The following is a 26087-nucleotide window of genomic DNA, read 5'->3' on the forward strand; positions in this document are numbered from 1 at the left end:
GACTGGCCCGCCCGTTCACCAGACCTGAATCCAATTGAGCACATCTGGGACATCATGTCTCGCTCCATCCACCAACGCCATGTTGCACCACAGACTGTCCAGGAGTTGGCGGATGCTTTAGTCCAGGTCTGGGAGGAGATCCCTCAGGAGACCATCCGCCACCTCATCAGGAGCATGCCCAGGCGTTGTAGGGAGGTCATACAGGCACGTGGAGGCCACACACACTACTGAGCCTCATTTTGACTTGTTTTAAGGACATTACATCAAAGTTGGATCAGCCTGTAGTGTGGTTTTCCACTTTAATTTTGAGTGTGACTCCAAATCCAGACCTCCATGGGTTGATAAATTGGATTTCCATTGATTATTTTTGTGTGATTTTGTTGTCAGCACATTCAACTATGTAAAGAAAAAAGTATTTAATAACATTATTTCTTTCATTCAGATCTAGGATGTGTTGTTTAAGTGTTCCCTTTATTTTTTTGAGCAGTGTATATTGTAAAACTTTGGACGGTAAAACTGACCGGTAGTGTACGGAAGGGCAGCAGTACCGGGAGAATCCGTGACAGTATTCTAAAACTTTTGACCGGTAGTATATATATAAATTGGGGTGGCAGGTAGCCTAGTGGTTAGAGCGTTGGGACTGAATCCCCGAGCTGACAAGGTAAAAATCTGTCGTTCTCAACGAGGCAGTTAACCCACTGTTCCTAGGCTGTCATTGTGACGGTCGTCGTCGAAAGGAGTAGACCAAAGTGCAGCGTGGTAAGTGCTCATGATATTTCTGTATTTAACTCAGAACACTAAAACAAAACAACGGAAAACGAACGTCACATTCTGCAGGCTAACTGAGCTGTACAAAAACAAGATCCCACAACTGAAAGTGGGAAAAAAGGGCTGCCTAAGTATGATTCCCAATCAGAGACAACGATAGACAGCTGCCTCTGATTAGGAACCATACTCGGCCAATCAAAGAAAATGACAACATAGAAATATAAACCATAGAATGCCCACCCCACACCCTGACCTAACAAAATAGAGAAATAAACCGTCTCTCTCAGGTCAGGGCGTGACAGTCATTGTAAATAAGAATTTTTTCTTAACTGACTTGCCTAGTTAAATAAAATACATTTCAATTAACAGGTGTTCCTTCTTAAAAGTTAATTTGTGGAATTTCTTTCCTCCTTAATGCATTTGAGCCAATCAGTTGTGTTGTGACAAGGTAGATAGCCCTATTTGGTAAAAGACCGTCTGTATTATGGCAAGAACAGTGCAAATAAGCAAAGAGAAAGGACTGTCCATCATTACTTTAAGACATGAAGGTCAGTCAATATGGAACATTTCAAGAACTTTGACAGTTTCTTCAAGTGCAGTCGCAAAAACCATCAAGCGCTATGATGAAACTGGCTCTCATGAGGACCGCCACAGGAATGGAAGTCCCAGAGTTACCTCTACTGCAGAGGATAAGTTCATTAGAGTTACCATCCTCAGAAATTGCAGCCCAAATAAATGCTTCACTCAGTTCAAGTAACAGACACATCTCAACATCAACTGTTCAGAGGAGACTGTGTGAATCAGGCCTTCATGGTCGAATTGCTGCAAAGAAACCACTACTAAAGGAAAGAAATAAGAAGAAGAGACTTGCTTGGGGCAAGAAACATGAGCAATGGACATTAGACCGGTGGAAATTTGGCCTTTGGTCTAGAGTCCAAATTGGAGATTTCATTAGGCTGCTGTCTGTAATTATTTGTCTCAGTATATTTCATGATGTGTTACTGGGCAATGATGTGACTAATCTGATTTAGGGCATTATTATTTAGTAAGCAAAATAAAAAGCCTGAATATTTCCAGTGGTGGTAATATCGCTAGAAGCTGATCCGTCGTCAGTATAGTGGAATCATTTTTATGTTCATGTAAGATTTAAATGGAGGAAGCTGAGACGAGAGCAGCGCTGCTTTTCTTTCGATCCTATCAGTATCGACACATGGTCTAACGACGCACTTAGCGAACCGTCTCTCTTCGGTGTTTTGGGATCTTCGGCCATTACATTCATCCCTCTAGAGGAATTATTTTCCGACTTAGTGACTGACTTCAATATACTTTTGTAACTCACCAAAGTTGTTAGTGTTGACACACACGTCTATGTATACACCAGTTGTTTCTCCAGAATAGAACACACAAACTCTGGTCCACGCGCATTTGTCGGACGCGAGTGCGTCTCATAGCGTACAGAACTGACGCATTCATGTTAGCCGGACTTACTATCACCAATCTGATATCAAAAATTAAACTAGATTGCTGTCCACATTTGCCTCTACTACCAATTTCACCATCAGTTTACTAGCCAGACACTACAGATGAGCCCTTTGGGTCTATATGAGACGTCATCTGGCTGCATCGATCATTGCATACATTACACAGCTTGTTAAATTTAAAGCATATTTCACCCCTGCAGATCCATGATGTTGATCAACCTGAGCTGGTCGCTCTGATAGGGCAGGTGGTTGAGGCGTATGTAACAGAGCACCACACGACTGACATCCTGCAGATCCTTCTGGCGCTTGATGAAAATGCCCACTACTCGGTGGTCAGCAACACCATGAAGCTATTCGAAGCCAACATGGAGGTGGGAGACTACTATAACGCCTACCCCAGCGAGGGGTCATCAACATCTTCGACAATGCCCTTCACAGAGCCGCCAAGACGGTGTCAGTAAACTCAACACAGCAAGGCTGGCACGAGATCAAACACCACCTGCATGCCCGAATCACAGGTAAGAGGCCCTTACCATAGAGATCCTATTATATTACTAGAGGGACTGTATTATAGACCCTCAAAGTTCCAGAATGGGGTGAAAATGGCAGCCATATTGGTCAGTGCAAAATCCAAACCAGTGGAGCCATGTTTGGCAGCGAAACAGTTCATTCAGCCTCATTTACTACCTTTAAAAAAACATAGCAGATATGGCTGACTTGCTTAAAAACAAATGTGGTTTGTACTGACAATTGAGATGTACAAACTATGGCATAAGGGGACAACGAGTGGATAAGAGGCAATCCGTAATTTCGATTAAGACATTAATGAGCGAGCGAGAACGGACGTAGTCAATTTAACTATGTGTTGAGCACTTTTGAAATGTACAGCGACAGAATTCTGAACATGGGCCGTTCTTACAGTATTATCCCTGTACACCAAGTCAGAACCGTAGGATAAATAAAGGGGGTGAATAAGCAGACAATGAAATCACTTACAATATCCGATGATGGCACTTCTCTAAAACAGGCTATAGGCTAAATGTGCACCACCAAGTCAGAACAGTAGGCTAAGTTATTAGGGGAAAAGGGAGCAAATTATTAGGGTGAAGCACATGAGCTACTAACAGCTTACTACACAACATACACTTAGTATTGCTTTCTTAGCTACATAGTGCATTCGGAAAGTATTCAGACCCTTTGACTTTTTCCACATTTTCTTACGTTGCACCCTTTTTGCATTAACTTTTTTGACTCATTACTTAAGCTGCTGCAACTCTTTATTATCTATCCTGTTGCCTAGTCCCTTTATTCCTAGTTATATGTACAGTTCATTCGGAAAGTACGCAGACCCCTTTTTTTTACATTTTGTTACGTTACAGCCTTATTCTAAAATGGATTAAATACAAATAAAATATTCATCAATCTACACACTATATCCCATAATGACAAAGCGAAAACAGGTTTTTATATTGTTTTGCAAATGTATAAAAATAAAAAAACAGATACCTTATTTACATATGTTTTCAGACTCTTTGCTATGAGACTCTAAATTGAGCTCAGGTGCATCCTGTTTCCATTGATCATCCTTGAGATGTTTCTACAACTTGATTGGAGTCCACCTGTTGTAAATTCAATTGATTAGACATGATTTGGAAAGGCACACACCTGTCTATATAAGGTCCCAAAGTTGACTGTGCATGTCAGAGGAAAAACCCACCCATGAGGTCGAAGGAATTGTCCGTAGAGCTCAGAAAAACAGGATTGTGTCGAAGCACAGATCTGCAACATTGAAGGTCCCCAAGAACGCAGTGGCCTCCATCATTCTTAAATGGAAGAAGTTTGGAACAACCAAGACTCTTCCTAGAGCTGGCCGCCCGGCCAAACTGAGCAATCGGTAAGAACCAAGAACCCGATGGTCACTTTGACAGAGCTCCAGAGTTCCTTTATGGAGATGGGAGAACCTTCCAGAAGGACAAGCATCCACCAATCAGGCCTTTATGGTAGATGTAGTACTCCACCAATGAGGCGTTTATGGTAGAGTGGCCAGACGGAAGCCACTCCTCAGTAAAAGGCACATGACAGCCCACTTGGAGTTTGCCAAAAGACACCTAAAGACTCTCAGACCATGAGAAACAAGATTCTTTGGCCTGAATGCCAAGCGTCCCATCTGGAGGAAACCTGGCATCATCCATGGTGGTGGTAGTATGCTGTGGGGATGTTTTTCAGCGTCAGGGACTGGGAGACTAGTCAGGATCGAGGGAAAGATGAACAGAGCAGAAAGAACAGAGAGATCCTTGATGAAAACCTGCTCCAGAGCACTCAGGACCTCAGACTGGGGCGAAGATTCACCTTCCAACAGGACAACGACCCTAAACACACAACCAAGACAACGCAGGAGTGGCTTCAGGACAGTCTCTGAATGTCCTTGAGTGGCCCAGCCAGAGCCCGGACTTGAACCCGATCGAACATTTCTGGACGGACCTGAAGTAGCTGTCTAGCGACGCTCCCCTTCCAACTTGACAGAGCTTTAGAGGATGGGAGACACTCCCCAAATACAGGTGTGTCAAGCTTGTAGTGTCATATCCAAGAAGACTCAAAGCTTTAATCGCTACCAAAGGTGCTTCAACAAAGTACTGAGTAAAGGGTCTGAATACCTATGTAAATGTGCTATTTCAGTTTTTTTCTTTATAAATTTGCAAAAATGTAAAAAACCTGTTTTTGCTTTTTCGTTATGGGGTATTGTGTGTAGATTGATGAGGGAAAAAATGTATGTCATTCATTTTAGAATAAGGCTGTAACCTTATTGTAACCTGTAACCTAAATGTGGAAAAAGTCAAGAGGTCTGAATACTTTCCGAATGCACAGCACTCCCTGGCACATTGCATCATTTATGCAGCAGCATACAAGACATTTTTGGACTCACCTTGTTGTGCTGTGTTCACGTGAACAGGAAGGTAGTGCAGAGGTCATTCGTGGCAAATCTTGTCTTCAAACTTTGTCATCACAGTCTGGCATTCTCTGGATTTATGGCGCTTTCAAGACAACTAGGAACTCTGGGGGGGAAAAAAACAAGGTTGAATTATGACGTCAGTGATGAGAGGCCCAAGTTCCCGACTTGGATTTCTGAGTTGCATGACCGTTCAAAACATATTACTTGTTTCTTTCAGAGTTTCCAGTTGTCTTGAACTCACTGAAGTCTGAGATTTCCCAGTTCCGAGTTTCCAGTTGTTTCGAACACGGAAGAAGTCATGCTGGATTGACATGTTGGATTGACATGTTGAATGTTTATCCTTTTAAGCTTGGAAAAGAGACCCTTAAACCCAGACTTGGACCACACACCCACTCCACTGAGTAGCAGGCTAGTGATTGCTTTGCAACGCTTGCAGTTAGCCACTGTTTCCTTTCAAACCCCTCATTGTTGAATTTGCGATTTCCACCTTGTTGTGTAATGTTTATGTCCAATGGCCGATAAACATCGATACGTTTTATTTATAATTTATCTTCATATGACAAGGATTGAAAAGGATTTGACAGCAGATTGTCGACTTCATTCATGATGATTCACTATTTTTTGTTCCGTTCCACTATTCCAACCAGCAAAATAAAGTTCTGAACGCTTAGAACCAAAAAAAGTATCGGTTTATACATTTTCCTGTGTCAGCCGTCCTAGGTCAACCTCCACACCTAATTACTTTAGCCATTGTGCACTGCAGTCTGGGGTCTCACTAGTACAGACAGCAGTGTTATAATTAGCCAGAGGATGCGCTTCAAAGGGCTCTTGGTGATGTAGCCGTGTGTGTTCTGGTGGGGAATGTTACCGCTACACGGCAATGTTTAAGGTCAGACCAATATCTTTCTCCTCAGGGTATGCTGGGCTCTTTTGATGACTCGATGTTTTCAACATGTTGCTCGCTCGAAATACAAAGTATGTCTCTCTGTGGAGAGGACCGCTGTATGTGGTCTGCATCTTAAATCTGAGTTGTCTAATCTCATTGAGAAAATGGAAAGTGCTTCACATAAAAGCACTGAAGATGTGGATGTAAAATATGAATGCCATTTGACATGCCATATGGAGAGAGATGATATGTTCTATGAGTCCATGATAGCATTTGGTGGGCTGGAATATTGCGTTGGATCCAGCAAACTTGAACATTGTGAAAGTTCTGTGCAACTTCCAGTGCGCGTTTACTGTGAACACTGAGGCTGTACCCGATTTAAGTTAGTTATAACAGTGGCCAAGTAGGCTACTGTGGCTAATTGATCATAATGTAGGCCTACCAGAGTGGCATATCATCAAAAACAATTGAGAAAATGCATCCCATAACATTTTAACATGGAAATAGCTGTTCTATCATTCAGCCTACAGTAGCAGCCAATGTGTGGTGTTCAATGTAGGTCTACATTCCATGAGCCTTTTGAAAAAAATATGCAGGGCTTGACATGAACCTGTTTATCCACTTGTGACTGAAAATCTTGTTGTTTAATGCAAAAAAAACAACTTTACAAAATAAAATGCATCATTATTCACATACCATTATTACACAGAATCAGACAAGTTATACTATCCTCTGCCTATTGGCTACTTAGCTTATTCAAGACTATCTCAAAATACAACACTGCCTCTTTAAGACAAAAAATATATATTTTACCTGACTCACTTTTCAAAGATGTCAAGAAATGCACACATTTTGTGCTCTTGTAGGAAGCAGTCCCGCCCTCATTGCTGACTACAAATGATCTATAACTGGCTAATAACTCACAAACTAGCAAAGGATATGAACAAATGTGCACACGTTGCTACATGTAGCTCTCGCTTTGATCTCAAAACAAACGCATCTAATCACAACCGCTCATGCTGTAAAAACAGTCCAGTTCAAAGTGAATGGCATAGATCCATACATGGCAATGGTCTATTTGCATTTAGGCTACTGCAGCTCTGATTGTTTATGGCGTACCGGTCTGTGTAGAGTACGGGCCTGAGTCGTGCCTGTCAATGCAATAGAATCCTACTCCGATGCGTCCTGCCTACAACAAAATCTCTTGCATAGTTAGTTTTGCATATTAAATCTTGCATAGCTCGTTTTGGTTTCAGTATGTTGCATAGAAAGTGGCTAATATTGTGTTGATTCGATCACAATTCCCACAGTAAAGGGAAATGTTGATAGTGTTAACTAACATGGGAACTGTAGAAAGTTTAATCTCGTGCTTCTCTGTGTGGGCTGATATTTGTTCTGCGTGGCAGTCCCGGGGAGCGGTGGAAAAAGTACTAAATTGTCATACTTGAGTAATAGTAAAGATACCTTAATAGAACATGACTCAAGTAAAAGAGAAATCACCCAGTAAAATCCTACTTTAGTAAAAGTCTAAAAGTATTTGGTTTTGAATATACTTAAGTATCAAAAGTAAATGGAATTGCTAAAATGTACTTAAGTATCAAAAGTATAAGAAATTCATATTCCTTATATAAAGCAAACCAGACAGAACCATTTTCTTGTTTTTTTAAATTGACGGATAGCCAGGGAACCACTCCAACACTGACATAATTTACAAACAAAGCATTTGTGTTTAATGAGTCCACCAGATCAGAGGCAGTAGGGATGACAAGGGATGTTCTCTTGATTAGTGTGTGAATTGGACCATTTTCCTGTCAAAATGTAACGAGTACTTTTGGGTGTCAGGGAAAATGTATGGAGTAAAAAGTACATCATTTTCATTAGGAATGTAGTGAAGTAAAAGTTGCCAAAAATATAAATAATAAAGTAAAGTACAGATATCCAAAAAACGACTTAAGTAGTACTTTAAAGTATTTTTACTTAAGTACTTTACACCACTGGAGCTGTGTGCCCCCGCAAGTGCACAGCTTAGTGAGAACATTGCTTACAAGCCCAACAATGCAGTTTTTGTTTTTAAGTAAATAAGAAAATATTTTCACAAAAAATACATAAAAAGTAAAAAAAATAATAATAATAACACAATAAAATAACAGTAAGGAGGCTATATACAGGGGGCACCGGTACCGAGTCAACGTGCGGGGGTACAGGTTAATCAAGGTAATTGAGGTCATATGTACACTACCGTTCAAAAGTTTGGGGTCACTTAGAAATGTCCTTGTTTTTGAAAGAAAAGCAAATTTTTTGTCCATTAAAATAACATCAAATTGATCCGAAATACAGTGTAGGTAATGTTGTAAATGACTATTGTAGCTGGAAATGGCTGATATTTAATGGAATATCTACATAGGCGTACAGAGGCCCATTATCAGCAACAATCCCTCCGGTGTTCCAATGGCATGTTGTGTTAGCTAATCCAAGTTTATCATTTTAAAAGGCTAATTGATCATTAGAAAACCCTTTTGCAATTATGTTAGCACAGCAGAAAACTGTTGTTCTGATTAAAGAAGCAATAAAACTGGCCTTCTTTAGACTAGTTGAGTATTTGGAGCATACGCATGTGTGGGTTTGATTACAGGCTCAAAATGGCCTTTCTTCTGAAATTCATCAGTCTATTCTTGTTCTGAGAAATGAAGGCTATTCCATGCAAGAAATTGCCAAGACCTGAAGATCTCGTACAACGCTGTGTACTACTCCCTTCACAGAACAGCGCTAACTGTCTCTAACCAGAATAGAAAGAGGAGTGGGAGGCCCTGGTGCACAACTGAGCAAGAGGACAAGTACATTAGAGTGTCTAGTTTGAGAAACAGACGCCTCACAAGTCCTCAACTGGCAGCTTCAATAAATTGTACCCGCAAAACACCAGTCTCAACGTCAACAGTGAAGAGGCGACTCCGGGATGCTGGCCTTATTTTATTAATTCAGACTATTTTTAGAAGTGTATACTTACTGGCTAGGTTGTTGCTACGGCGTCTCAATAGGGACAAACTGTAATATTTTACATTTTTAAGCAGAATTCTTTGAAGGAAGTATGCGAGGCACAGACATTTACTTCGCCGAAACTAAGTTCTGCTAGGAGCAAACCAAACCTAGTATGCGGGCGCACCCTTATAGCTCTCTCCATTAGGTACTTTTATCCATTGAAAATCAATACTGTAGGCTACTTATCAGATGTACAGCAAGGCAACAACTTGTGCCAGATGTGTAGGCCAAGCATTTTTTCAACCTTCTATGTAGTGGGTTTTATTTGACTCATGCAAGACGTAAGCTATCTCTCCTCAATACAAGGGTGGGTAGAGATGCCCATCTGGTGGTGTATGTTGAGCATGACAAGTAATGCTGAACTTTTAAGTTCCGAGGATGTTGGTACAGTTGTATTATCAATTCTGATTTAAAGTCTAGTCCAGTGCTCCTTGGTCTATTTGATGTCCATAACCTTAAGCTTCTCTGCTGAATGTGTCCTCATGCCTCAGGTCTTCCTGTGTGTCCAGAACTCACCAGGGAGAACATCCCCAAGTCTCGGAACGCGGGTCACTTCCTGTTCGTAACAGACACGGTCATCCGCACCAGTGTGACCAAAATCCTGGAGTACAAGAGGGACTAAACCTTGGCGTGATCCTGGACAACACCCTGTCGTTCTCCACTAACATCAAGGCGGTGACCCGATCCTGTAGGTTCATGCTCTACAACATTCACAGAGTACGACCCTGCCTCACACAGGAAGCGGCGCAGGTCCTAATCCAGGCACTTGTCATCCCCCGTCTGGATTACTGCAACTCGCTGTTGGCTGGGCTCCCTGCCTGTGCCATTAAACCCCTACAACTCATCCAGAACGCCGCAGCCCGTCTGGTGTTCAACCTTCCCAAGTTCTCTCACGTCACCCCGCTCCTCCGCTCTCTCCACTGGCTTCCAGTTGAAGCTCGCATCCGTTACAAGACCATGGTGATTGCCTACGGAGCTGTGAAGGGAACGGCACCTCCATACCTTCAGGCTCTGATCAGGCCCTACACCCAAACAAGGGCACTGCGTTCATCCACCTCTGGCCTGCTGGCCCCCCTACCTCTGAGGAAGCACAGTTCCCGCTCAGCCCAGTCAAAACTGTTCGCTGCTCTGGCACCCCAATGGTGGAACAAGCTCCCTCACGACGCCAGGACAGCGGAGTCAATCACCACCTTCCGGAGACACCTGAAACCCCACCTCTTTAAGGAATACCTAGGATAGGATAAAGTAATCCTTCTAACCCCCCCCCCTTAAAAGATTTAGATGCACTATTGTAAAGTGGTTGTTCCACTGGATGTCATAAGGTGAATGCACCAATTTGTAAGTCGCTCTGGATAAGAGCGTCTGCTAAATGACTTAAATGTAAATGTGTACCGTCATGTGCTTTAAGTGCCATCATGCGCCCTCCCTGCTGGCTGACTTTCCCACCTACTGCCGGATGGAGCTCCCACCTACTGCCCCAACCAGGACCTCTGCAACTCCAAGTTCACCTGCCAGTTAGGGAGCTCCACCCGGCAGCTTGCAGGGACTAACCGCAAATTAAGATCCAGGAGCAGGTGATTGACTGACTGGGGAACAAGGGGCTATAGCTCTGTTTTACACATTGTATAACCCTACTGTGGGTTGAAGGTGGAATAGCCTGTTAAATAACATCTGCAAACACAAATTGTAAGCCTATATTTGATCAGACTGCGGCCCCTCTTTCCCTTGGAATTGGAATTCCACAGTGTGATGTGTGACCAATGATGTCATAATACTGTATGATATATGGATGTTACATTGTGGTGTAATTTGTTTATGATAACATCACAATACTGTATGATTGGCTTTCACCCAAGATGAAGTCATAGTAGATGAATAGGAATGTTTTTAACGAATAGGAATGTTTTTAAAGGGATTAGTGACATCACAATGAATGTTGGGCTGATTTTCAAAAATGTCATTATTGTGATTAAAAATGTTAGCAAGACGATGTCACAGTGCATGGAGTAGTTTGTCAGCGATGGAAGCCCCTGTATGAGGGCGCACGTTGTGAACTGGATCTTGTGTTGAAAGCCAACTTTATTGAAGTGAACAATGAGCAGACCATGGCAGCTCTGGTCCTAGAGGACATGCAGAAGGAGTTTGACTAGCTCTGGGACAATTGCAAACATGACCCTATAGCTGGTACATAGAAACTAACCTAACTAACTGTTGCCATATAGATTTAAATACTACTTTTAAACTTATTTAATAGTCATTATTACATGATAAATACTATGAGATGAGATGGACATGAAGTGTTTATGGAATTTGATTGGTGTTCTTTTTCCATTCCGAAGGCAGGAAGCAGATTCTCATGAGTCTGTGCCCACAGGTGTTTGGAATGTACGTAGTTAAGTTATCTGTTGCTATGGTGTTAGCCGGTGGGGTGCAAAGAATAGATCCCTCTGGAACAAAGGTAAGAGGTATGTATCCTTGTTTTAAACATGGGCCCATTTCTCTCACAGTTGAAGTCGGAAGTTTACATACACATTAAACTCAGATTTTCACAATTCCTGACATTTAATCCTAGTAAATATTCCCTGTCTTAGGTCAGTTAGGATCACCACTTTATTTTAAGAATGTGAAATGTCAGAATAATGGTAGAGAGAATGATTTATTTCAGCTTTTATTTCTTTCATCATATTCCCAGTGGGTCAGAAGTTTACATACACTCAATTAGTATTTGGTAGCATTGCCTATAAATAGTTTAACTTGGGTCAAACGCTTCAGGTAGCCTTCCACAAGCTTCCCACAATAAGTTGGGTGAATTTTGGCCCATTCCTCCAGACAGAGCTGGTGTAACTGAGTCAGGTTTGTAGGCTTCCTTGCTCGCACAAGCTTTTTCAGTTCTGCCCACAAATATTCTATGGGATAGAGGTCAGGGCCTTTGTCACGCTCTGACCTAGGAGAGCTGTGTTTACTCTGTTTAGTTAGGTCAGGGTGTGATAGGTGGGTGGGCATTCTATGTTTTTGTTTTCTATGTTTTGGCCAGGTATGGTTTCCAATCAGAGGCAGCAGTCTATCGTTGTCTCTGATTGGAAGCCATACTTAGGCAGCCTGTTTTTCCTGTGTTGGTGTGGGTAGTTGTTTTACGTTTTGTTAGTATACCTGACGGAACTGTTGGCTGTCATTTTGTTGTTTTTGTTTGAGTTTTCATTAAAGTAAATTATGAGCACTCTACATGCTGCGCCTTGGTCCCCTTTATACGACCCACGTTACAGCTTTGTGATGGCCACTCCAATACCTTGACTTTGTTGTCCTTAAGCTATTTTGCCACAACTTTGAAAGTATGCTTGGGGTCATGGTCCATTTGGAAGACCCATTTGCAACCAAGCTTTAACTTCCTGACTGATGTCTTGAGATGTTGCTTCAATATATCCACACAATTTTCCTCCCTTATGATGCCATCTATTTTGTGAAGTGCACCAGTCCCTCCTGCAGCAATGCACCCTCATGACATGATGCTGCCACCCCCGTGCTTCACGGTTGGAATGGTGTTCTTCGGTTTGCAAGCCTCCCCCTTTTTCCTCTTAACATAACGATGGTCATTATGGCCAAACAGTTCTATTTTTGTTTCATCAGACCAGAGGACATTTCTCCAAAAAGTACGATCTTTGTCCCCATGTGCAGTTGCAAACCGTAGTCTGGCTTTTTTATGGCGGTTTTGGAGCAGTGGCTTCTTCCTTGCAGAGCGGCCTTTCAGGTTATGTCGATATAGGACTCGTTTTACTGTGGATATAGACACTTTTGTACTTGTTTCCTCCAGCATCTTCACAAGTTCCTTTGCTGTTGTTCTGGGATTGATTTGCACTTTTCGCACCAAAGTACATTCATCTCTAGGAGACAGAACGTGTCTCCGTCCTGAGCGGTATGACGGCTGTGTGGTCCCATGGTATTTATACTGCGTTCTATTGTTTGTACAGATGAACGTGGTACCTTCAGGCGTTTGGAAATTGCTCCTAAGGATGAACCAGACTATTGGAGGTCTCCGATTTTTTTTTTTTCTTGGCTGATTTCTTTTGATTTTCCCATGATGTCAAGCAAAGAGGCACTGAGTTTTGAGGTAGGCCTTGAAATACATCCACAGACAGGTACACCTCCAATTGACTCAAATGATGTGATTTTGCCTATCAGAAGCTTCTAAAGCAATGACATAATTTTCTGGAATTTTCCAAGCTGTTTAAAGGCACAGTCAACTTAGTGTATGTAAACTTCTGACCCACTGTAATTGTGATACAGTGAATTATAAGTGAAATGATCTGTCTGTAAACAATTGTTGGAACAATTACTTGTGTCATGCACAAAGTAGATGTGTCATGCAGAAAGTCCTAACCAGCTTGCCAAAACTATAGTTTGTGGAGTGGTTGAAAAACAAGTTTTAATGACTCCAACCTAAGTGTATGTAAACTTCAGACTTCAACTGTATCTTATATTCTGCAAATAACCGTGTCCATGTTAAAATCTGATTCTAGATCTGTAATTAGGTCCTTGTTTAGGCGAGTCTCATCTTCTGCAGGTGGGAAGTTTCTGAAGTACGCTGCTAAAATCACTCCTCTCTGTCCTCACTGCTGGGATCTGCTCCAATACCACAGGTCTGTCTGCCCTCTGCTGGTGCATCTGATACAGTGCACTTTGCTTAGAAGAATCCATGAAATAACCACTTATAGTAGTAAAAAATGTAGTGTGTGTCACGGTGGCAGCCGTGAAGGAGTCTTGGGAGTGGCATCTAGAGGCAGGAGCTCTGGTGCTGTCTGACGGGGGTCTTTGTTGTATTGATAAGTTCAACAGCATCAAAGAGCACGACCGCACCAGTATCCACGGAACCATGGAGAAGCAGACCATCAGTGTGGCCAAGGTGCAGGGTAAAGAAAATACAGTTTTTATATGTATATAGTCATAATATAATTCCAGAGGGCGGTTCTATAAAGCCTCTTGCTGTACCGTATAGAAATCCTTGCACTCAAAATTGGTCTTTACTTCTGTTGTGGGTTGAGAGTTAGACATATCGAACATGATAATGTCAGTAGGCATTAAAAAGATAATGACATAATGACACACATAATGCGTCTTTCTATTTCCTTCATTTCCCTCTGTATTTCCCTCTGTCCCGCCCAGCATGGTGTGCAAACTGAACACCAGGACAACCATCTTGGCAGCCACCAACCCTTAAGGGCCAGTATGACCCCAATGTGCCTGTGTCGGTCAACGTGGCCCTTGCCAGCCCCCTGCTCAGCCGTTTTGACCTGGTCCTGGTCGTACTGGATGTTAGAGATTGATTCAGACCTGGAAAACCAGGTGGTAGGACTCTCCGGCCAATTAATGACATAGGATCAGTTGAAGTACAGAACAAGGATAAAAATAAAACCATCTCTCTAGAAGTGGAGTGTAACAGCACTGCTCTTAGTGCCACCAATTACCGAGGAATCACTGGGATATGATATCGTTAAGTTAAGCTACGCTGCAAATTAGACATGAGACCTCATCTGGTCTCTCTTCCCCAGAAGCCAGCACATGATGATTTGCATAATATTATTCCCACACTATTTGCATGAGGAAGAGCTATGTTGAATAAAAGCCAATGATGTATACCCTCTACATCATCGCCCCAGTTTAATCGGTGCTCTGTGTCATTATCAAGACGACCACTCAGAGCTGTGGTTACTGAAGGCTGGGTCCTACTCATTAGGGAAAAATGTAGCAAAATGTTTTGCAACTGAAAGCAATTCTTAATAAACAACTTCAGGTAGTCCCTTCCTGTTTTCAGTCCTTCTGTCTGGTGACTTGTGTCATGACGTTACCCTCTTTGGACACTGCGAGCACCATCTCCCGACCTCTATACTTCTGACACCAGGCCCTGTAAGAGCAGTAGTAAATTCCTATGAGGAGATTTTCTCCTAATGGCCATAGTATAGAGACAGTGAGTTTTCATAGACAACACCAAGGAATTTCTTCTACCTCACAGAACTTGACAACCGAACAATATTCAGGTTCTGGAGAAGGTATAAAAGATCGGTGTAACGCCCTGGCCATAGAGAGGGGTTTTTGTTCTTTATTTTGGTTAGGCCAGGGTGTTACATTGGGTGGGCGTTCTATGTTCCTTTTTCTATGTTTTTGTATTTCTTTGTTTTGGGCCGTGTGTGGCTCCCAATCAGGCACAGCTGAAGCTCGTTGTTGCTGATTGGGAGTCACACATAAGGAGCATGTTTTTCCTTTGGGTTTTGTGGGTAATTGTTTCTGTTAGTGTTTGCACCTGACAGGACTGTTTGGCTGTCAGTTTTCTTGTTTTGTTTGTATAGTGTTCTTTCTGTGATTAAATATTCAATGATGAACACTAACTCCGCTGCACCTTGGTCTACTCACTCTCACGACAGGCCTTACAATCGGTGAAGAATCCAGCTCTGAACTGGTCCGTTTGGTACAATTTTGTGAAACTCATGAGAGACAATACGGCCACATTACCATAATCATATTTATACAATAGCCTCAGCAATGAGACTTACATCTAAATGGTTGTATAAAATGAATGAATAAGGATGGAACTGTTTGTGAAATTGTGTAATGTGATTTTGGACTGTTTAATGAAGGAAACTCCAATTCCCTTTGGACTCTTAACTAAATCAGAGGACCGCCCATGAGCAAAGTTATGGTCTGGCGTCATGGGACAGGCCCTTTTCTGCTCTTCCGAATAAAACCCCCACCTAGGTTTTCTATCACTAGACCAAGCTTACATCAATTACGAGATGGCTAAAGGTTGGAGACCAGCTTACCTCGATAACGAGAGGGCCAAGGTTTGAGAGGAGACCAAGCTTTCCTCTTGCTGAACTTTTAACCATACCACGTGGTTAAACTCTTAGACTATCGATACCGACAGAATAAGAACAAGTCTTTTAAAATAATTACTAGTCTGCAGCTAGGAATTCGGTATCATTGAACGCGAAGATCGACAACCGCCGAAACATCTCTCCTATAACGACATTAATGAATGTCACTCTGAACTACCCATTCTAACCACGACAAAGTGCGAGAGAGGGCGGACAAACTCTCCAACAGAAACAAACTTTTCAACAGAGATTCCGATGACACACTGAGCGTAAATATATATATTTATTGCAATTGTTCCCGAATGAGTGAGCGTTCATGTGCAAAGGATTAGTATTTCAATTGTTATAATTATCAACTCTTTTTTTTGTCTAAGAAGCCGCCATGCCGGTTTAGCCCACTAGGGCACATTCCCCTATCATTTCTTTGTAACGATATCTGCTGTTTGTTATGCATTTCTGTGAATTACTTAGTTAGTAAATAAATGATTTTAAGACAATTGATGTATGGATGACTCATAGTGAAGACTGGGTTCGTGCAGATAACCAACAATTTACGACGTTTGGAATGAGACTGGCGTGAGGTAAATAATAATTCATTAATTCGAAGACTAATTGATCAGATATTAAAATATCTGAAAGTTATATTAGGAAAATTATAACTTTGTAATCTGAATATTTTCCTTGGTGCCCCGACTTCCTAGTTAATTACAGTTACATGATTAATCAGGTTAATCGCGTAATAATAATTACAGAGAGTTATTTGATAACTATGTCTTCAGTTTTAATGATGCCAAAGACACGACACTTGTAAGTAAGCATTTCACGGTAAGGTCTACACCTGTTGTATTCGGCACATGTCACAAATACAAATTTGATTTGATAATGAATACGACCCTGATAATAATAACCCCTTCATCTGCCCTCCAGGAGCTCCCAGCCAATCATAGGAGTCTCTGTGGTGCATGGAAAAGATGAAGGCCTATTTCTGCCTTACCAAGGGGCTGCAGCCGCGGGTGTCTGAGGAGGCCAACTCCATTCTGTCCAGAGGCTACTACCAGTTGCAGAAGCAAAGCGACAGCAGGAACGCAGCCCACACCACAGACCGCAAGCTGGAGAGCCTCAGCCGCCTCGCAGAGTGCGGGACAAATATAATATCATTATTTTCTTTCTGCACTCAATTAGGTTTAGTTCATTTACTAAGGTGTTTAGTATTTACTGAAACTGTAATAATTCATATTTATTATCATATTTATTATATGAATGTTTTATACTATAGTCGTTCATATGTGATCAAACAGCTTATTATGTTTCTCTTGGTCCTTGCAGCACGTGCCAGGTTGATGTTTCCAGACACTGTCACTGTGGAGGATGCTGTTGTTGAGGTCTCTGTCACGGAGTGCTCTATGCAGCTAGAAAACCGTTATATGATCTTACATTTTACAATTTCATTGAGTGTATGTGGTAATGTCATTAGCCCAACACTTCATGGCACGCATCACATGAAATGGAAATGGAAATGCAAGTGTCTGGGAGATTGGTTGTGTGTCTGTGCCTTAGGGGGCGCTCTCCTGGGAGATAGAAATGCTCTGCACATGTCATTTCCTGACAACCCCAGTCAGCAGTACCGGACACAGTGTCAGATCACATGTCATTTCCTGACAACCCCAGTCAGCAGTACCAGACACAGTGTCAGTTCACATGACATTTCCTGACAACCCCAGTCAGCAGTACCGGACACAGTGTCAGTTCACATGTCATTTCCTGACAACCCCAGTCAGCAGTACCGGACACAGTGTCAGTTCACATGTCATTTCCTGACAACCCCAGTCAGCAGTACCGGACAGTGTCAGTTCACATGTCATTTCCTGACAACCCCAGTCAGCAGTACCGGACACAGTGTCAGTTCGTTCTGGAGGGACTCCAGCTCCTACACATCCTCAACAAGGAGATGGACAGGCTCTCAAGGTGAGATGATGAGCGTGAGTTATAGTTGTGGAGACTCAAAGGACAAAGTTTTGTGGTGTATGAACCTATGCAGAACTGGAAAATGGGAAACCTGTCAAGAGTATGAAATGCCCAGACTAAGCACACAAACATACTCTTTTCAAACTACACTGAACAAATTATATAAATGCAACATGCAACAATTTCAAAGGTTTTAATGAGTTACAGTTCATATATGGAAATCAGTCAATTGAAATAAATTCATTAGGCCCTAATCTATGGATTTCACATAACCGGGAATACAGATATGCATCTGTTGGTCACAGATACCTTAAAAAAAAGGTAGGAATGTGGATCAGAAAACCAGTCAGTATCTGGTGTGACCTGACCACCATTTGCCTCATGCAGCGTGACACATCTTCTTCACATAGAGTTGAACCGGCTGTTGATTGTGGCCTGTGGAATGTTGTCCCACTCATCTTCAATGGCTGTGCGAAGTTGCTGGATATTGGAACTGGAACACGCTGTCGCACACATTGATCCAGAGCATCCCAAACATGCTCAAGGGGTGACATATCTGGTTAGTATGCAGGCCATGGAAGAATTGGGACATTTTCAGCTTCCGCGAATTGTGTACAGATCCTTGCAACATGGTATCGTGTATTATCATGCTGAAACATGAGCTGATGGCGGCAGATGAATGGCACGACAATGGGCCTCAGGATCTCGTCACGGTATCTCTGTGCAAATTGCCATCGATAAAATGCAATTCTGTTCATTGTCCGTAGCTTATACCTGCCCATACCATAACCCCACCGCCACCATGGGGCACTCTGTTCACAACGTTGACATCAGCAAACTGCTCACCCACACAACGCCATACACGCTGCCTGCTATCTGCCCGGTACAGTTGAAACTGGGATTCATCTGTGAAGATCACACTTCTCCAGCGTGCCAGTGACCATCGAAGGTGAGCATTTGCCCACTGAAGTCGCTTACAACACGCCGAACTGCAGTCAGGTCAAGTTCCTGGTGAGGATGACGAACACGCAGATGAGCTTCCCTGAGACGGTTTCTGACAGTTTGTGCAGAAATTCTTCGGTTGTGCAAATCCACAGTTTCATCAGCTGTCCGGGGCGCTGGTCTCAGACGATCTGCAGGTGAAGAAGCCGGATGTTGAGGTCCTGGACTGGCATGGTTACACCTGGTCTGCGGTTGTGAGGCCGGTTGGAAGTACTGCCAAATTCTATAAAACTACGTTAGAGGCAGCTTATGGTAGAGAAATTAACATTCAGTTATCTGTCAACAGCTGTGGTGGACATTCCTGCAGTCAGCATGCCAATTCCACTCTCTCAAAACAGGAGACATCTGTGGCATTGTGTTGTATGACAAAACTGCACATTTTAGAGTGGCCTTTTATTGTCCCCAGCACAAGGTGGACCAATGTAATGATCGTGCTGTTTAATCAGATTCTTGATATGCCACACCTGTCAGGTGGATGGATTATCTTGGCAAATGAAAAATTCGCACTAACAGGGATGTAAACAAATTTGTGCACAAAATTTGAGAGAAATAAGTTTTTGGTGCATATGGAACATTTCTGGGATGTTTAATTTCAGCTCATGAAACATGGGACTAACACTTTACATGTTGCGTTTATATTTTTGTTCCGCATAAATCCCACTTATAACATCTCCCCACCAACATATTATCTCTAAACCCTAGCCCAGTGAAAATACTGAATACAATTCTCCGTGAAGGAGTAAGATTTCCCTCTCATATACAGTGAGTCATTGTGCTTTCTTTAGGCTGCAGGATAATGGGCCATGCTCCCATAAAGTAGAACAGAAAAATGTACTCCTCTGCACAACACAGTGATCTGAGCATTGGTTGTCATTACTTAGAGAAGAGCTCTAACGCTCCAATAAGGGGTCCAGGGCGCTCTGACATAACCACAGACTCAGAGAGTGGACTGGACTGGTTCCACTCACTGGCCGGCCCAGTGGAGGGAGGAGACACCACCTCACCCTTCATCACCTCACCCATTACAACATCCACACAAGATAACCACAACTCATCCTCAAAGCAGGCCCGAAATCTGACAACCCCCCTGACCACCCCCCTGGTTGTTGCCAGGCAACAGTGGTGCTGCACGCAAGAGTGGGAGATCGCCTGTGTGCGATAAGATGCCCAGGAAAACTGCTGTGGAGGAGGCGGTAGAGAGAGCGGTAGAGAGAGCTGTAGGGAGAGCTGTAGGGGGAGCTGTAGGGAGAGCTGTAGGGGGAGCTGTAGGGGGAGCTGTAGGGGGAGCTGTAGGGAGAGCTGTAGGGGGAGCTGTAGGGGGAGTTGTAAGGAGAGCTGTAGGGGGAGTTGTAGGGGGAGTTGTAAGGAGAGCTGTAGGGGGAGCTGTAGGGGGAGCTGTAGGGAGAGCTGTAGGGGGAGTTGTAAGGAGAGCTGTAGGGGGAGTTGTAGGGGGAGTTGTAAGGAGAGCTGTAGGAAGAGCTGTAGGGGGAGCTATAGGGGGAGCTGTAGGGGGAGTTGTAAGGAGAGCTGTAGGGGGAGTTGTAGGGGGAGTTGTAAGGAGAGCTGTAGGGGGAGCTGTAGGGAGAGCTGTAGGGAGAGCTGTAGGGGGAGCTGTAGTGGGAGATGTAGGGGGAGCTGTAGGGAGAGCTGTAGGGGGAGCTGTAGGAAGAGCTGTAGGGGGAGCTATAGGGGGAGCTGTAGGGAGAGCTGTAGGGAGAGCTGTAGGGGGAGCTATAGTGGGAGATGTAGGGGGAGCTGTAGGGAGAGCTGTAGGGAGAGCTGTAGGGGGAGCTGTAGGAAGAGCTGTAGGGGGAGCTATAGGGGGAGCTGTAGGGAGAGCTGTAGGGAGAGCTTGTTAAAGTAGTTAAAGACACATCCAGCTCTGTGGTACAGAAGTTGTCTAAGAAGCTGCGAGACAAAAGGCTCAGAGAGATGACTAATGTTCCCCTGCAGGGAGAGGAATCTGTGGGAGGAGGCAGCACCAGCAGAGACCTCATAGACCATCTTGAGCAGGCCTTCTCCACAGACTCCCTGCCCTCCCACAGCACACCTCGAGCAGGGAAGAAATGCAACTCAAAGAAGAACAATGTCCCTTGTAACCTTCCGTCGGGAGACCAGGACCCCCTCTGATACTGTGGGGGCATGGGGAGAAGAACTGCACTCTTAGTTCACAGGGTTCACATTTAAGGCAAGAGAGAAGATGTCCCACACTAAACCTCTGTCCTTATCCTGACAGCTCAGACTTTCACACAGAGAATAGAGGTCCACATAGCAAAGCAAACCCACAGAACAGAGTCAATCATAACACAGCTTCTTCTGCGACAGAGAAAGACAGAACAGAAAAGGGAGAGTGAGAAACAGTGTTACAAAGACAGGCCAGCAGAGGGCAGCAGTGCAGCCAAGAAGCTGAGACTGAGGGTTCAGTCTGCCGAAAAATACTTTTTCACTGAGGTGTCGTGTGACCTGAGCCCAGAGGTCAGTGGTCCCAGGGCAGAGGGAAGTGGTGGTGGTCGGGGGGATCATGGGACAGCAGAAACGCCAGCAGCTGCTGAGCAGACCAAGCAGTATGGCTCCAGGTGAGAACAGAACAACATCGACAACCCCCACAGAGCCACCACCACCCCCATTACAGCCAGACCAATCAAAGCCCACTGTGGCGGCCTCTACCCTGGCCAAACTCTCCAGCTTTTCCTTCACAACCACAAAAGACCAGGAAGTTACAACCCCAAAAACAACTCCGACATCAGGGGCTCAGGTAACCTCCTCCATAGAGCTTAAAGCAGGGCACCAGGACACAAGGACACAAGCTATCACCAACATACAGCAGAGGACAGGTACGCAAGCTAAAGCCTCTACAGAGGATAGGACTGAGGCAAGGGTTAGTGGAGGCAAAGAATTACAGACAGTCAACGGTAAAGGCCAGACCCCTGCTGGAGATTCTGCTGGCAACCCTAAAAAGAGGAAGTGTTTTGAGCTGGGCTCTGAAGGCCTTTTCTCTGGCTTCTCTGTGTTCAGCTCCTCCAACTTCGATGAACTTCGATGACGATGATTTGGATGTGGACTGGGACAAGGAGTCAGTGAAAAAAGCAAAAATGACACAATGTTTGAAACAGTAATGTACTGAATATTATTTGTGACTTGTCACCGTGTGTGTACATGCATGCGTGTGTTGTATTCTCACGAATTTGTATAAATATGCAGATCAGTGTTTGATAATGAGATTCATTATTGACTTGTTGTCGTGCTGCTGGCTATTGAACAGGAATTATGCCATAGATACAATCTTGTGAAACTATTTATTCTCTAAATGAAACCTATCTTGTGTCACAATATTTTTTTTATTTAACTAGGCAAGTCAGTTAAGAACAAATTCTTATTTACAATGACAGCCTACCGGGGAACAGTGGGTTAACTGCCTTGTTCAGGTGCAGAATGACAGATTTCTACCTCATAGGCTCTGGGATTCGATCCAGCAACCTTTACGGTTACTGGCCCAACGCTCTAACTACTAGGCTACCTGCTGCCCCTGAAATAATGCTGTTATATGAGGTAGTAAAACTTAAATATGACTAATTTGTTCATATGAGGCTGCAAATGGCACATTTTCATCATGGAATGGGCAATATCACACGCTCCATGAAAACTTGCGATATTGCTGTAGGCAGAAGTTATGTTCATTCAGTCATAAAAAGCAGGCACCAATCAATATGGGTGATAACTGACTGGGCCGTACATTTGCCTAAAGCTGTGTATTATGATTAAGATGTGGTATGTAATGGTTTCGTCTTCTAAACCACTTCCAGAAAGCAGAGCACCAAAGGGAGCATGGCTGTTGTCATGACTACATGGATAGCATTCCAAAGGGAAGCGTCATGAAAGCTCCTCAGCAAAAGCTAATGGGATCAGAGGAAGTCTGGAAGATGTATCACACCCTGATCTGTTTCCAGGCCCCTCCCTCCCCGTCTCATCGATGGCCATCCGGCATACATGGTGAGGTGCCTCCTGAGTGTTCGACCTCGGGGCAGGGCTTTCCAGTACCTGGTTGACTGGGAGGGTTATGGCCCGGAGGAGAGGTGCTGGGTCCCCGCTAAGGACATCCTGGACACGGCCTTCATCGCTGACTTTCACCGCCGGCATCCCGGTCAACCAGGTATGCGCCCGCGTAGGACACCAGGTGGTGCACCTAGAGGGGGGAGTACTGTCACAGCCTGATCTGTTTCACCTGTCTTGTGCTTGTCTCCACCCCCCACCAGGTGTCTCCCATTTGTTCCCATTATCCCCTGTGTATTTATACCAGTGGTTTCTGTTTGTCTGTTGCCAGTTAGTCTTGTCAAGCCTACCAGCATGGTTTTCCACACGCCTGTTTGTCTAGTACCTGTTTTCTAGTCCGACCTTTTCTGGCCTGCCCTGAGCCCGCCTGCCATATTATTCTGCCTGCCCTGCCCTGACCTCGAGCCTGCCTGCCGTTCTGTACCCATCTGACTCTGACCTGGTTTACGAATTTCTGCCTGTCCTCGACCTGCCTCTTGCCTGCCCCTTGTCTATTAATAAATATCAGAGACTCAAACCATCTGCCTCCTGTGTCTGCATTTGGGTCTCGTCCTGTTTTGTTATAAGATGTGTTGGCTGGGTTCAGGCAAGGACACTAATAGTATCAATCCATCACTTCTCATAAGTAACATTTAAGAAGATGGAAACAAATCAACCAGATCTCCCTAGGAACGACAAACCGAAGAGGCTCTACGAACCAGCCACTTGCATAAAGGTAACGTATGGAGATGCACTGCACACATTACAATCATATCGACCCAGCATGTCTTTTGTTCTAGTTGGTGTAGGTCAGACTGCTCAATGTCAGCCAGACAGTCCCCAGTGAGGTGGTGTGATGGTGATGTTAATGGAGGAAGGTCAGAGGTGGGTGAGAACAGGAGGTAAGACGAGGAGTTAATGGATCCTAACTTCCTGCAGATGAAGAAGCAGCCTCATCAATAATGAAGAGACATTGATTAGCCATCCGCCCGTCTGTCTACTACCACATACCTCACCCAATCACTGCATGATGTCAGCCTTCTCTTGTTATCCAGCAGTTTTATTCTGATTTTCAGGAGCATTGTGTTTCTCATTTGTCCTCTACGATGTTTCTGAGGTTCTTCTAATCTCAGTTCAAAGGATTGAATGTTTTGTCAGAATAATATTGGCACAGGTATCATATGTCATGTGAAGTGCATGTGCTCATAGTATTCACAGCTTTTAGAAGTGCTGTACTTTGAGAATTTGCACTTTGACCTATAACACTTTCTTTTCTACTAAAATGAGCTATTCCTATTCAAATTAGAAGAGGTGAAAGTCCTGAAGGATTGTATTCCTTATTGAAATGTAAGTGCTAAATTAGGACTTATTAGCCACAGTGGTAGCTCCTCTCAGCAGGTTTCGGCAGTCTGAACAGCTGACGGAGTTGCTATGTGCCAAATGCACGTCTTGGTACTCTCCTACGTAGTGGTCTTTGTTCAATTCAACAGACTGTTTGCTTTAGTCCTCAGTTTACTCTTTGCGGTTGAGATTTCTGTTATTCCTCAGGGTTTGTCTTTCAATTTGGAGGATCATCGTTTAGGGTAAGCCTGGTCTACTTTTTGTTTTAGAACTTATCAACTGCTTGGGAAAATTGTCTTTATCTAATATTTTAGGACATAAAGTACTGTGTCACATTCATGACTGATATCTCCTTTCTTTCATTCCTATCAGAATGCATCTTAGAACAGCCCCTTCTTGTTCTAACTGGCTTGGCAGATCTGGAACAGATGACAGATAATCACTAGCTGCTAAAAACCATTTCAGATTCCGAATGTACTCCAACGTGCCTCTAAAACTTGTGGTACTAGATCTGTGGGTTGCATAGGAATGAGCAGCAGTGAAAGGCTGGCCCGCGTGCCTCTGGCAGGCTGTGCACAGTTACATAAACACAGTGGAGATATTTCACAGGCTTGTTTTTGCATGGGTGCCGCAGGAACAGAGAGGGGAGCTGAGGGGAGAAGGCTGAAAATGATCATTCCTGACAGATGAGCTGGAGGCCTGAGGTATGAACTCATGCAGGCTAACGTGACTGACAACACCTCCAAGCTAGCTGTCCCTGAGTTTGACAACATTGTGCATTCAATATTTTTGAAACTCAGTACGGTCATGGTTTGGATTCAGTCTTACACGTAAGGATAATATTGATAAGACTGCAAGTACTATTTGGCTGAGATGGATTCAACTGTGTAGGAGACCGATGTTACAGCGCTGTGTCATGTAAAAAGTTGGGCAATACACCCACGCTGTTGCGCTGACAAGCCGGAAACTAACACTGAACAAATAACTGCCGACGAAGGAACCTTTACTGTGTAGAAAGACTCTTCAAAGTACCAACGTTCAGCTTCCTTTGAATTTCACACTGAACGACAGCTCCAACTTCCCAAAACAGCATCTATATGTTCTCATCTAGTCTTGGAGAAAGAGGGGAGAGGGACGTAAGAGCTGGAGAGATCCATTGTAGAAGTTTAGTTGACTTTTGTTTTAACATAAAAGTGCAGCTGAAAGCTTCTGGAATGACCACGTTAATGAATTGACCGGGGGATATTGTAGAGGCCTTGGAATAGAGACCATGGGTCTTGTCTGGCTGTCCAGACAGTCTAAAATGTAGACTTAGACTAACATTATTGATCTATATGGATAGAGACAGAAGGTCAGACAAAACACCCAATTAAAGAGGCTAATTAACAAGTAACCTAAATCCATGGTTTTAGAAGTGCACTTAAACATCCCAGTCAGCCAGTCTAATGGTGAACATAGAGGCAGATTTACTAGCTGTCTGGAAGGAAACGGGCTTCAACTGTTCTGCAATAAAGCTGGTACCTTGATTATGTTTCCCTCCGCATTGATGCTTCACCGTCAAAAGATTGTATGAAATGGTTTTGTCTGTATAGCATGTGTAGAAAGGTTAAATATTTTTTTACTTCTTTGATCTTATGAATTGTTCCTGAAAACTAGGCCAAAATCACAAAGTGGCGTACGGGTCATAAACCTTTCTCATTGCACAGCTTGTATTCAAAATGTCACTTTTTTTTGTTGCTGTGTTTTGTGAAGGTGGTTGGCTAATC

The 26087-nt window shown here is 43.6% G+C and overlaps 1 protein-coding gene across 1 annotated transcript; it reads left to right on the forward strand.

The window, feature by feature from the left end:
• Positions 1–1761: 1761 nt before the first annotated feature.
• Positions 1762–17953, forward strand: mcm9 (minichromosome maintenance 9 homologous recombination repair factor). The gene is given in 20 exon segments (XM_045719520.1): positions 1762–1773; positions 2450–2653; positions 2656–2767; positions 9613–9741; positions 10516–10581; positions 10584–10646; positions 10649–10698; positions 11045–11099; positions 11102–11305; positions 11461–11586; positions 13660–13683; positions 13686–13716; positions 13718–13770; positions 13864–14019; positions 14275–14330; positions 14332–14436; positions 16932–17121; positions 17311–17392; positions 17540–17576; positions 17840–17953. Coding segments are annotated over 20 exon segments (1869 nt in total).
• The last annotated feature ends 8134 nt before the right edge of the window (positions 17954–26087 follow it).

The sequence above is a fragment of the Salmo salar genome, chromosome ssa06 (genome assembly GCF_905237065.1).
Source record: "Salmo salar chromosome ssa06, Ssal_v3.1, whole genome shotgun sequence".
NCBI classification, from domain to species: domain Eukaryota; kingdom Metazoa; phylum Chordata; class Actinopteri; order Salmoniformes; family Salmonidae; genus Salmo; species Salmo salar.